We start from the raw sequence: 12,936 nt of genomic DNA on the forward strand, positions 1-12,936 counted from the left end.
ATAGTCGAATATGTCAATAATCAAGGGGTATTTATGGTGATAATAAAGAATGTCAAACAGAGAAATTCTCATGTGCAGCACAGATATCTGTGATTGAGGTCATTGCCTATTCTAGTAACAAATTACAGAAATACGCAGAAGGATCCCAACCGGATGGCATCATGATATCAGAAATTAGGGATGGCAACGGGTAGGGTATGGGTAGGGTATGCCAAAACCCTTACCCTTACCCGTAACCCCTACCCCATACCCGTACCCTTACCCGTACCCTTTAGAGTAAAAAAAATCATACCCTTACCCTTACTCGCATGAGTACGGAGTATCTCCGCATGAGCACTTGCTACCCGTTATTACCCATTGTTCAAATTATCGAATTAAATTTAAATAATAATAAAAAAATAAATTAATTATACATTATATTACAATCTTTAAACATACGTCCATAAATTCAAAATTACAAAGTTGATATATATTTGTTTATCTTAAATTATATAATCACATAAAAATGACATTTATTTAGTGACTCAATGAGTAACTCTACCTTTTTGTTTTTGTTCATGTTTAACTATTTTGGTTTTTGTTTTTAAATTTTTCATATATCTACTATTTATATTTTATATAGCTTCAAATTTTATAAATATCTAGTAAGGTTTTTGAATATAAAAAAACATTAAAAAGTAATTCTCATAAGTTATATCCAATTGATTTTTTTATTAGTATCTTATTTTTTTCGGGATGTTTTTATAATTTATAGAATAAAATTATTATAACATTATTTTTTTATATTTGTTTATTTTTTTAAATTTAATTATGATTCTTAATATATATCTAAAAATTCAATTTTAATAATATTATCAAATATAAATATAGAAATTAAATAAAAATTTAAAAATAATATATTAAGAGAAAATTTGAAGTATTATTTTTCAAAATTAATCACCGTGAAAAATAGATATTGAGTAAATTGTGAGTAAATGTTTAGTTTAATAAAAAAAATTATATATATATATATATATATATGAGAGGAGGGTAAGGGGCATGCGAGTGCGGGTTTTTACCCTGCACTCTTCAACGGTAAGGGTAAGGGAGTAAGGCATGGTAGGGTAGGGGCATACCCTCACCCGACTCGCATCCGCTCAAAAACTAACGGGTGTCACTTAGCACTTACGTCCGGTCAAAGAGGGTAATACCCTCTTTGACCGGGTACGGGTACGGGTATACCCGTCGGGTAAGGTACAAATTACCATCTCTATCAGAAATCAAGGGGTATGGATGTAATAATCAAGTTGTCAAACAAATTACTTCTAATGTGCACGTGTAAATACCTGAATAACTAGTTAATTGCAACCTGACTGCAGATGTATATGTGCGAATACAACAATAAATTGCAAAAGTCTCACCAAAAAGACTCATAGCTTTAGCGTAGCAGTACTTGGCCACATGTTAAAAACGAGAGTGAAACATTCAAAGGCATCGAGTTTAAAACTCGTTGGAAATATCGGTAATAATGGATCGCTGGTTGTGGGGGTAAGTTTACAGCCCAAATCCCTTGTCTTCAGCTGAAGAAGTGTGGGCTGGATGATCAATTCCCGGCCCGTACACAAACCCCTAATGTATACTTGGTCAAAAAATAAATAAATAAATTACAAAAATCTCAATCAACAATTTTGCTCACATAGAAAATAGGTGAAGATTTAAGTTTCATAAGGTGACAAACAAACACCTTATCATGAGCACACACAATTTATTCCAGGCTCAATTTCTGTGCCAAAAAACGCAGTTGCCACAATACATGAAAGGAGATACAGAACTGGTGAAAGACAAACGCGACCCATGTTCCGTTCTGTTCTTTCTTATTTTAGTCCTAGGTTATCTAACTCGGCAGATATATGGCCTAGCAGATAGTCAGCACATCGTATGGTCGGAAACCTGCAAATAATCTACTTTGTAAGAACATAGAACTGATCAAGTGAGCAGCATTTCAATTTTAATATAAGTCATGTGTTCAGCTTGGTATTTCACTATGTGATGCCATGCATCTGCAGCAGCCATAGAAAGATCACCATTGTTCTCAACCATGACAAATCCTCAATATTATCATCTTGTTAGCATATTTAGCATGCAAGTTTAGACCGTTTAGTACATCTGTTTAAAGAAACATCTACAAGATAAAAACAAGATGAACTAAGGTGCATGGTTTTGACTGTGCCTTTTCATAGAATACTCAAGTCAATATCATGTTAAGTGAATTTATGTGGATCTCAATCAAGATATGATGATGGAAAGCAGTTTCATAAATGAAGACCGGAGGAAGCCAGGGCGGAAGAATAATACCTTGGAGGATTTTCCTTGCTGCAACAACTCTCCAAACACTCAATCATGCAAGCAGGGTCTCCATCTAGGAAGAAGGCAACCTAAAAAATAGATGTTAAACTTCCAGTGGGATTCTTCATCAACGATAGAGTTGAGGTATAGATATTAGTGGTTGTTGTTAGGTTAAGTACACATGGTTTCGATATTTTTATTAAATATTCAGCATAAGCTGTTGTTGTCAACCCACTTCTATTTTAAGTGACAAAAGGAGATATTTTGTATTACAGAAGAAAACTGATCAATCTTACAGAGTAGCGCTCTTGTTCAGTTATCAAGACTCTGTGCAATGTTGATCTGTAGAATCAAGTAATTAACAATATAGAATAAGCATGGAAGTCAGTAAAGGCAAGTACCATAAAACCATAAAAATCAAGTCCCCGTCGAAATTTGTATACAACACAAAATCTATATTACCGGAATAAGCAATTAGTCCACCTCTCTGACGTGTCCCCAACATTAACAATCAAAGCCCTGCAATGAAAATGACCATGTTTCAATTAATGATTCAATACCGACAAGCAGAAACACAAATATATATATATATATATACCTCCACAAACATTCGTACACCATTCTACTGCCATGCGTAATGGCAAAAACATAGACACACATATTCATTTTACCTCTACTGGTGTAATGTTTGTTTCAATAAATAGTATTGATATGACCATACAGCTAACTGGCTATCAAAAACTGACAGTCTTGCATGATATTAATCGAAGAAATACCACCATCATTTACTCCGCATAAAAAAAATGAACTTATAAAAGAAACACCAATACAATTTCTGTGCAGCAACGAAAATCTCTTTCTGCTGGTTTGATTTTTTACCCATGAACATGAGGTACATCTTCCCATAGCTGAGGGCACCTGTCCTTATCTCTGCAAATCTGTAAAGCTAAGAATATGTAAAATATCTGGAGTTCTGGTAGCAAGATTATACAAACCGTCAACTGATAAAAGATGCAATATATTCAGAGATAAACCTGAAGACCACGGACCCCATCACTTAACAGAAGTGTAACCATTCCAAAGTCTGAATGGGCAGACGCACCTAAACTCCCACAACTCCCTTCAAAAGATTTACCTAAATAAAAAATTCAAATTTTAAAATGGATCGATAATACCTTAGTAAAATGCTCCTTGCTAAAGCAAAAACCTAGAAGGAAGAGAATTCGAACCTGTACATGGAGAACCCAGGACATAAAAGTAGAAAACAAGGACACTGCTTCCACACATGAAGCACTTGGATTGCAGGCAGCATGGTTATATTACTGGCTATCAAGTTACCATGGACAACTCTTAAAATAGACAATTTCCAATTTAAAAAAAAATGCAGCACTAGCTGACTACTTATCACAAAGGCTCTTCCGATTGCACTAATCATAGAGGCATAGTGTGGCTTTAATTCTAAAATTGAAATCATTGGGATTGTCGGATTGACAAGCTCTAGTGAGCTGAGTTGCTTCTTAGAAGCCAACATAGGGTTGATATCATCACAAAGAAACAGCAATAGTAGCTTAATTGTTAATGTTTATAAGCAAGAAGAAAATATCTACCTGGATAATGCAAAACTCGAACATATGCCAAGGGTTCATGCAGTGCTCCAATTTTCTCAAAGAAAAGGTCATCAAGACCCAAAGACAATGCCATCAAGGAGATTAATTTTTTGCTCACAGCCCTGTGGTCAAGAAGCAACCAGCTTAAGTTCAATAAATTGTACCCCAGAAGTTGATACAACTAAACTACAATACAGGTTATCCTTTCCAGACAAAGGTAATTCTTTGGAGTCCAGAAACTGAGCGATATAACATGAATATTGGTCTCCGTAGTTCACCTGAAGTAACATTCTTTGTTTAGCTTAAATTTCTCACAGATAGAGCCCAAAACTGACGTCAACCTCGTGTCACATATTCCACATGAACAGAAACAATCTAAGATACATTTGTTTATATGAAATATACAGAAGCTATGGTTTGTCACATAACCAGTATTTCAATATTCTCTAAATTCAATACAGAAAATAATCAGAGCATAGTGATTGCCAACTAAAGCAATTTCAAAACAGTGACACCACACATTTGAGGAAGAATTGGAACCTCTTGTTATAACTTAAAGCCAAGAATATGCAATGCATGGTGCAGATAAAGAAAAACACAGAAGAGGTATCTAATTGAAGTATCTCCGTATATACGATCAACATGAAAAGTCAGTAAAAGTAATCTAAATAACAAAATACTAGAATGACAAACAAAACAAGTAAAATACTCCCTCCGTTCTTTTTTATCTGTCATTTTTGAACATCGAGAAGCATTTATTATTATTTTTCCAAAATTACCCTAACACTCTATTTCAATTTTCTTCTTGAAATTTAATATAAGAGAGAAATGTGAAAAAAAAAGAAAAATTAGGGGTAATTTTGGAAAAATAACTAATTTTTTATTAAATTATGTAAAATAACTAATTTTTTTTTGTATGTGAGATTCGGTTATTCACGACAAATAAAAAGGAACGGAGGGAATAGAACGTATAGAATGATCACTTTTCGAAATTCAAATGAAAATATGCTCCAAAACAAGAGCTTACAGCATTTTTTCATAATAAGACTCCATCATGGCTTTCCAACATGGCAAAAGTTCTACAATTACACAGAAAAAAAAAAAAATCCAATTAAACAAAGACATACAATTCAATTGTATGTATTCCAAGTTAATGTAAAAAAAATGGGAGCATAAGAAAGAAAATTTACCTTCTGGAGGCCATTGATTCGCATTGAACTGTGAACAGCTGATTTTGGAGGAACTGATGAAAAAATCCTCATGTAGCCTCCCTAAATCTCAGTAAAAACAAAATTAAAACAACATTGAATCTGAAGGGAAATAAATAAATAAATAAACAAACAAGATGATTGATCATGAGAAACTCAAACCTTGAACTTCGGATGAAGAATTTAGGGTTAAAGAAGGCAGTGGATTGTAACCCCAGTTATCCTTCCTAGTTTTGAGCTTTGTCTTCTGGTCGAGCGGCAACGAGAAGAACTTCTTGCTCTCCTCGAGCACTTGCTGGAAAAACGACTCCTCGATTCCGTGATTGATGAGGTAGAAGAAACCATGATCCACGCATGCCTGAAAGCCCATTGATCGATTGATTAAATTTCAGAAAAACACACAGTGAATGGAATCAACAGAACAATTGAGAGATTAACGAGAGAGAGATTTTGGGGGCTTGGGATTAGGGTTTACGGACCTTGCGAATGGATTTGGCAATGGAGTCGAGATCGGTAGAGACGAGATCAATCAGTGGGAGAGCCAGATCACCAGCCATTTTTTTTTCTTCATTTTTTTTTTAAATTTGACTTTATGCACTTACCTTGTTGATCAGGAAAGCAATTTTTTAATCTTCTTTTTCTTTTAAAAAAAAAACAATGCATTAGAAATTTAGAACAACACTATAAAAACACAAATCGAATGTTTTAAAATATTAAATAAGAATTTTAATCATTTAGAACCTTGGTTCTTCTCAACCATCCGAGCTTCATGAGGTTGTTGAAACATTGCTTATTCTAGTGATAAGATTACAAAAATATCCCTACATACTGGAATAAATTACAGAAATCTCATTGAACAATTTCCTCAAATGAAATAGGTCAAGTTTCACAAGGTGACAATGCTTATGAGCGCAAACAGCAGTTTATCCCTGGTTCAATTTGTGAACAAAAAGAGGGGGGGGGGGAGTTACCACACTTCATGAAAGGAGATGCGGAACCGATGACATCTAAGTTGTAACCTCTTCTATTTCTGCCCACCAGTATATATTGCAGAAATACGCTGCTGCAGATAATCGACACATTGGATAGCAGGAAACCTGCAAATAATACGCCTTGTAAGAACGTAAAACTGATCAAGTGAGCCGCATTTCAATTTTGGTATGAACAATGTGTTTAACTTGGGGTTTCAGTGTATGATGACATCTGTCTGCAGCAGCTATAGAAAGATCACCATTGTTCCCAACCATGACAAATCTTCAATTTTATTATCTTGTTCACATATTTACCGTGTCATTTTAGACCATTTAGTACAGCCATTTAAAGTAACATCCACAAGATAAAACCCAGCTGAACAAAGGTGAATGTTTTCAACTGTGCTATTTCATATAATCCTCAATTCAATATGATGCAAGTGAATTCATGTGGATTCCACTAAAGACAAGATGATGGATACACAGTTTCACAGATAAAGACAGGAGGCAGTTGTGGGGAGGAATAATACCTAGGAGGATTTTCCTTGCTGCAGCAACTCTCCAAAGCACTCAACCATGCAACCGAGGTCTCCATTTAGGAAGAAAGGCAACCTAACAGTAGTAGAGTTGATGACAATTAGTAGCCATTGTTAAGTTGAGTACATATGGTCTCGATCTTTATGTTAAATATTCAGTATTAGCTTTTGCTGCCAATCTGCTTCTAATTTAAGTGACAAAAGGAGATATTTGTTATAACAGAAGAAAAATGGTAAGTCTTACAGAGTAGCGCTCTTGTTCAGTTGGCAAGACTCTGTGCAATGTTGATCTGCAATAGGAGAAAACATCAACAAATTTTTAGAATCATGTGATTGCTGAGATGGAGTAAGCATGGAAGTCAGTTAAACACAAGCACCTGAAAACAATACTAATCAAGTGCTCATTGAAATTGGTCGAAACAATACAAAAGCTAAATTTACCGGAATAAGCAATTAGTCCACCTCTCCAGCAAGTCGCCAACATTAACAATCAAAGCCCTGCAATGAAAATGACCATGTGGCAATCAATGATTTAATACCCACAAGCACAAAACACAAAAAAAAATATGCCTCCTTCAACATCGATACCATTCTACTGGCATGTGTAATGGCAAAAACATAGATACACATATATGTTTACCTCTATTGATCTGAATTTCATTTCTATTGATATGACCATACAGATAATTGAAAATGAAAAATTGATAGTCTTGCATAATATTAAGTGAAGAAGTATCACGATCATTTACTACACACACGCACAAAAAGTTCAGTTATGAAAGAATGCTGATAAATTTCTGCACAACAATAAAAATCTCATGAATGATTTTTACCCATGAACATGAGGTACATCTTCCCATAGCTGAGGATGCCTATCCTTATCTCTGCAGATCTGAAAAATTAAGAATATGTAAAATATCCAAGTTCTGGTAGCAGGATTATATAAATCATCTACTAAAAAAAGATAAACATATTCAGTAGATATACCTGTAGACCAGGGACCCCATCAGTTAATAGAAGCGTAGCAATTCCAAAAGTCGGAATGGGCTGATGCACCTAACCTCCCACAACTCCCTTCAAAAGTTTTACCTGAATAAAAACTTCGAGCCTTAAAAACTGACTGATAATATCTTAATAAAATACTCCTTTTCTATAGCAATAACCTAGAAAGAAAAAGAATGTGAACTGGTGGAGAAGAACCCAGAACATAAAGTAGAAAACAAGGACACTGCTCCGACACATGGAGCAATTGGATTGCAGTCAGCATCCTTATATATCTGGTTAGCAAGTTGGCATGGATACATCTTAATATCAGCAAGTTTTGATTAAAAAACGAAAAAGTTAACTACTTATCACACAGACTCTCCTAACTGCACTTATCATAGAAGCATAGTGTGGCTTTTATTCTATAATTGAAATCATTGGAATTGACAAGCTCTAGTGAGCTGAGTTCCAACTCGAAAGGTAAACATATGGTTGATATCATAACACAAAACATAGCATTTGTGACTTAATTGTTAATGTTTATAAGCAAGAAGAGAATATCTACCTGGATAATGCAAAAGTCGAACATATGCCAAGGGTTCATGCCATGCTCCAATTTTCTCAAAGAAAAGATCATCAAGACCCAAAGACAAAGCCATCAAGGATATTAATTTTTTACTCACAGCCCTGAGGTCAAGAAGCAAACCAGGGTAAGTTTCATAAATTGTACCCCAAAATCGATACAACTAAACAACAAAAAAAGCATTCCTTTTCCAGGCCAAAGTAACTAAGAGATATAATCGGAGTATCAGTACTTTCAACTCATAGTTCAAAAAGCTTATGTATAACCATGTTCTTGAAATATGAAAACTTAGCTGCAAATTAACATCGAACAGTTTCCACACAAAGAAGCCCATAGTTCACCTGAAGTAACATTCTTCGTTTAGCTAGATTACCTCAACCATATTCCAAACATCAAACTTCTCACAGATAGAGCATAAAAACCAATGTCAACCTCATGTCACATATTTCACGTGAACAGAAACGATCTCGTATACATTTGTTTATATGAATTATATAGAAGCAATGGTTTGTCATATAACCAGTGTTTCACCAGTGGTTCAATATTCTCTAAACTCCAAGAAGGAAAACTCAATGCAGCCAATAATCAGAGCATTGCAACTTTCATCAACTAAAGTGATTTGAAAACAGTGACATCACAAGTGTGGGAAGAATTGGAACATCTCATTACAACTAAAGCCAAAAATATGCAATAAGTGGCACAGATAAAGGAAAACACAGAACAAGTCTCTGATTGAAGGTCTCAGCATGTACAATCAACATGAAAAGTCAGCAAAAGTAGCCTAAATAACAGCATACTAAGATGGCAAACAATATATGCAAAATAAACAGTATAACACGATTACTTCAAACAAAAATATGCTCCAGAACAAAAACTCACAGCATTTTTTCATAATAAGATTCCATCGTGGCTCTCCAACATGGCAAAAGTTCTAGAATTACACACACACACACACATAAAAAAAGAAAAAAAGAAAAAAAAAAATCCATTAAACAAACACAGACAATTCAATGTATGTATTCCAAGTTAATCTAAAATGTGACAAAATGTACCTTCTGGGGGCCATTGATTGGCATTGAATTGTGAAAAGCTGATTTTGGCGGAAGTGATGAAGAAACCCTCACTTTACATCTCCTGAATCTAAGTACAGACGAAATTTAAAAAACAATTAAAACAGCATTGAATCTGAAACATGATTGATCATGAGGAACTGAAACCTGTAACTTTCAGATGAAGGATCTAGGGTTAAAGAAAGCACTGGATTGTAACCCCTGTTATCCTTCCTAGTTTGAAGCTTCATCTTCTCGTGGAGGGGCAACGAGAAGAACTTCTTGCTCTCCTTGAGCACTTGCTGGAAAAACGATTCCTCGATTCCATGATTGACGAGGTAGAAGAAACCATGATCCAAGCAAGCCTGAAAGCCATTGATCGATTGATTGAATTAAAGAAGAAAAAACAATAAATTGGATCAACAAAACAATGGAGAGATTTGTGAGAGAGAGATTTGGGATTTGGGATTAGGGTTTATGGACCTTGCGAATGGATTTGGCGGAGGAGTCGCGATCGGGATTGGAGAGATCAATCAGCGAGAGGACCAAATCACCCGCCATTTTCTCTTCTCTTCTTTTAATCTCCTGGTTCACAGTTCACTTGATTATATATATATATATATATATATAACTTGTGGGACGTGATATGCAGATTCAACGGTTAATTTTTGATAAATCACTCAGCTTTTATCGAAATATCAGTTTCTGTCATTTAACTTTTGGTTTGTTGAAATCTCTGAGTCACTTCATTTTCATAACCAGTCACCGTCTGGATTAACATTGTCATTAGCCGACGTTGAGGCTGCGCGATTGGGTTTTTCGGCGTCACGCCGTCAGAATGACAATATTAATCCACGAGTGACTTGTTTGTGAAATTGTTAGTGACTTTGAGTGAGCACTGAAACAAACCAAAAATTGGAAGAACCTGATATTTCGACAAAGTTGAGTGATTTATCAAAAAAATTAACCAACATTCAACCGTATCTTGATCTATTGCCGGGTTTTTTATATAAAATTTTCATTTTAGGAAGATTTGAAATTGATTAGTGCACGTCCTAACTATAAATTTTAACTTGCGTGTTTGTCATCTAATACCAGTGCCGACATGCCATATTCTTCATTTCATTATCATGATCAACACAATTGAAAAAAAAAAAATAACAATTAAATCTCAATCTCAATACCTATATATATGTTTTAAAAAAAATTAAATAAGCCACAAATATATCAAAACTAAAACAGAAATACGAAGACTAACGGAGAATGGAAAAGAAAATACCAAATAACATCTATATATTTGAAACATGCACAAATATGAAATTACTACCATGAGCTGAAACTCGAACATGTCTTTTATGGCAGTGGCGGTGTTTGCATTTTGAAAATTGTGATGTCTTATTAATAAAAAAATAAAATACTAATTTTCTGAAAGTAAAATTAATTTTTTTATTATTATTTTTCAGTTTAGGCTATTCTTGATTAACATGGTCTGATATACATGCTTCCGGATCACTGTTGTATTTTAATAATATACTTGATGATTAGAGTTTGATGCACATGCATGTGCTTATCCCTGGTGATATTGTGAAGGTGATAAATTACACAGAAGGTGGCCAGAAATGGATGCATGTGGGAGCAAGGGGCATGAAATTTTCCATCAGTGAACGGTGAACCATTCTCATATTCAATGGTCTGACTTAATCTGATTTCTGAATTTTAATTTTCTAAAACAGAAGTCTGAAAGTAATTGATAGTCCATAACATGGTTTACAAAGATACTTGAGCATAGTTTATTTCTGCTAAATTTAATGATACAGGACTGTGACTCAGACCTCTCATTTTGATCACAGACCATATGCAGCCTTTATCCGCGCCTGGAGATGGTCGCCGCTTCGAATAGCAGGAAACCTGCAAATAACAAAATCTTTGTTAAATCTAGTAAGAAGAACTAAGCATTTTACTATTTTAAGTTAATATGTGTGATGCTCATGAGGGTATTCCAATTTGCTGCTAAACGTAATTTATTCTCATTTAGGATAATAGTGAATGAACATGAGACTTGGTTGGGGAAATTTAGCTTTCAGTTCGGTTCTTGAGTTTTTACAAAAGTGAATTGACAAGGATCCTGCAGAATATACGATGATGTGAAACAGCATTGCTTCATAAGATGGCGAATTTGGCAGCGGTTGATGAGAGATAAATTACCTCGGAGGATTTTTCTCACTGCAGCAAGTTTCCAAGCACTCAACCAAACAATCAGAGTTCGGATCTATAAAGAAGGCGACCTAGCAAAATGAAATGGAAAGTACCAGTGAGAAAAGCAATAACTACAAGAAGAGTGAGACTGCAAAAACATAGCAGAGAAGTAGATGCTAGTGGGATGGGAATCAAAGGTTTCAGAATCTCCTTTTGATCAGAAGTAACAGATGAAAAGCAAGTGAGTTTTTACCGAGTAGCGCTCTTGTCTGGGTGGTAAGACTCTATGCAATGTTGATCTGCAATGGAAGTAAACATCAAGTGTGGTGTCAAAGCAGATAAAAATACAGAAAAAGTAGAATTCAGCTACAGGGCTGCACCAGAAAACTTTATTACTTATCTGCAGGCATGAAATCTAATCTCAAGGAAAATATTTGGAATATATTTAATCAAGCACTGATTTAAATTGATCCATGAAGCAAAGTTTATATTACCGGAATAAGCAATTAGTCCACCTCTCCAACAAGTCCCCAACATTAACTATCAAAGCCCTGCAGATGATAATGAGTCAAATAACCATGTAATAATTTCACAGGAACCAACCATGAAGTCCTAAAAAAATTTGTGACCAGAACAAGAAGCTATTGCTTTGTGCCTATGTTTGTGATTAAAGTCATCTGCTTAAAACTAGACACAGAAAAGGCTCAAATGTTGAATTTCTGATAAATGTGCACCGCAAACAAACATTCATGTTCATGCTTGCTTCTTTTATGTTTTTACCCATTAACATGAGGCACATTCTCCCATAGCTGCGGTCGTCTGTCCTTATCCCTGCAAATCTGCTTAGTACCAAAGACTTATTAAATGTCCAAGTTTGGGAAAGCAACATTATACATATCATCTGTTAAAAAATGATACAAGCATATTCACAGACATGCCTGAAGACCGGGGACACCCGTCAGTTACTAGAAGCGTAACCATACCAAAATCTGAATGGGCAGATGCACCTAATCTTCCGTTATTATCTTCAATGATTTCACCTGAACAAGAATTCAATATTTAAATGATTTACCAAAAATAACTTGATGGAATGACCCTTTCTCTAATAATAACATAGAAGGAAAAGAAGTTGAACTAGAGAACTGGCTGTATTGCATAGAGGATATGTTGGGGATTGGATCACTCCACTAGATAGATGGCAGCAGAGGTTACTCTTTATATTTACTGTCCATATATGTTGTAGGAGTGCTATTCATGTATACAGTCACATACACGTGCTCATGCCACTCTGATGGTTCTCTAGACGCGCTATGCGGCCTCCTGTGCAGGCGCACACTTGCCCGCACGGATCTCCGGCGGTCTTATACGGCCTTGTATACAAGTGTATTTTAGTCGTACGGCTTCCGGGTTATGTTGTACGGCCTCCTATGCCAAAATTTGAGGAATCCAAAAATGTAGCCAGGAGACAAACATTGGT

The 12,936-nt window shown here is 35.1% G+C and overlaps 3 protein-coding genes across 3 annotated transcripts in view; all 3 read right to left on the reverse strand.

Annotated features, from left to right (window-relative positions):
* Positions 1-1,676: 1,676 nt before the first annotated feature.
* Positions 1,677-5,767, reverse strand: LOC120279306 (2-oxoglutarate-Fe(II) type oxidoreductase hxnY-like). The gene is made up of 11 exons (XM_039286214.1): positions 5,620-5,767; positions 5,303-5,498; positions 5,123-5,203; positions 4,960-5,011; positions 3,933-4,054; positions 3,360-3,460; positions 3,205-3,263; positions 2,788-2,844; positions 2,622-2,667; positions 2,335-2,414; positions 1,677-1,929 (listed from the first exon to the last, which is right to left on the reverse strand). Exons 1-11 carry the CDS (start codon positions 5,695-5,697, stop codon positions 1,854-1,856), a joined length of 948 nt encoding a protein of 315 aa, XP_039142148.1. The 5' UTR covers positions 5,698-5,767; the 3' UTR covers positions 1,677-1,853.
* Positions 5,768-5,841: 74 nt separating this feature from the next.
* LOC120279307 (2-oxoglutarate-Fe(II) type oxidoreductase hxnY-like) lies at positions 5,842-9,850 on the reverse strand. The gene is given in 12 exon segments (XM_039286215.1): positions 5,842-6,237; positions 6,642-6,723; positions 6,892-6,937; positions 7,089-7,145; positions 7,481-7,539; positions 7,635-7,682; positions 7,684-7,736; positions 8,197-8,318; positions 9,094-9,145; positions 9,267-9,354; positions 9,432-9,628; positions 9,747-9,850. Coding segments are annotated over 8 exon segments (453 nt in total). The 5' UTR covers positions 9,120-9,145; positions 9,267-9,354; positions 9,432-9,628; positions 9,747-9,850; the 3' UTR covers positions 5,842-6,237; positions 6,642-6,681.
* Positions 9,851-10,946: 1,096 nt separating this feature from the next.
* The window catches only part of LOC120278646 (2-oxoglutarate-Fe(II) type oxidoreductase hxnY-like), a 3,135-nt gene continuing 1,145 nt past the window's right edge, over positions 10,947-12,936 (reverse strand). Inside the window, exons 2-8 of the mRNA XM_039285378.1 lie at positions 12,603-12,707; positions 12,390-12,499; positions 12,240-12,298; positions 11,954-12,010; positions 11,713-11,758; positions 11,469-11,548; positions 10,947-11,171 (exon numbers count right to left, since the gene is read on the reverse strand). Coding sequence (XP_039141312.1) covers positions 11,108-11,171; positions 11,469-11,548; positions 11,713-11,758; positions 11,954-12,010; positions 12,240-12,298; positions 12,390-12,499; positions 12,603-12,707 — 521 coding nt within the window. The 3' untranslated portion in view covers positions 10,947-11,107. The remainder of the gene's footprint in view (positions 11,172-11,468; positions 11,549-11,712; positions 11,759-11,953; positions 12,011-12,239; positions 12,299-12,389; positions 12,500-12,602; positions 12,708-12,936) is intronic.

This window comes from Dioscorea cayenensis, chromosome 16, assembly GCF_009730915.1.
Source record: "Dioscorea cayenensis subsp. rotundata cultivar TDr96_F1 chromosome 16, TDr96_F1_v2_PseudoChromosome.rev07_lg8_w22 25.fasta, whole genome shotgun sequence".
In the NCBI taxonomy this organism is placed as follows: domain Eukaryota; kingdom Viridiplantae; phylum Streptophyta; class Magnoliopsida; order Dioscoreales; family Dioscoreaceae; genus Dioscorea; species Dioscorea cayenensis.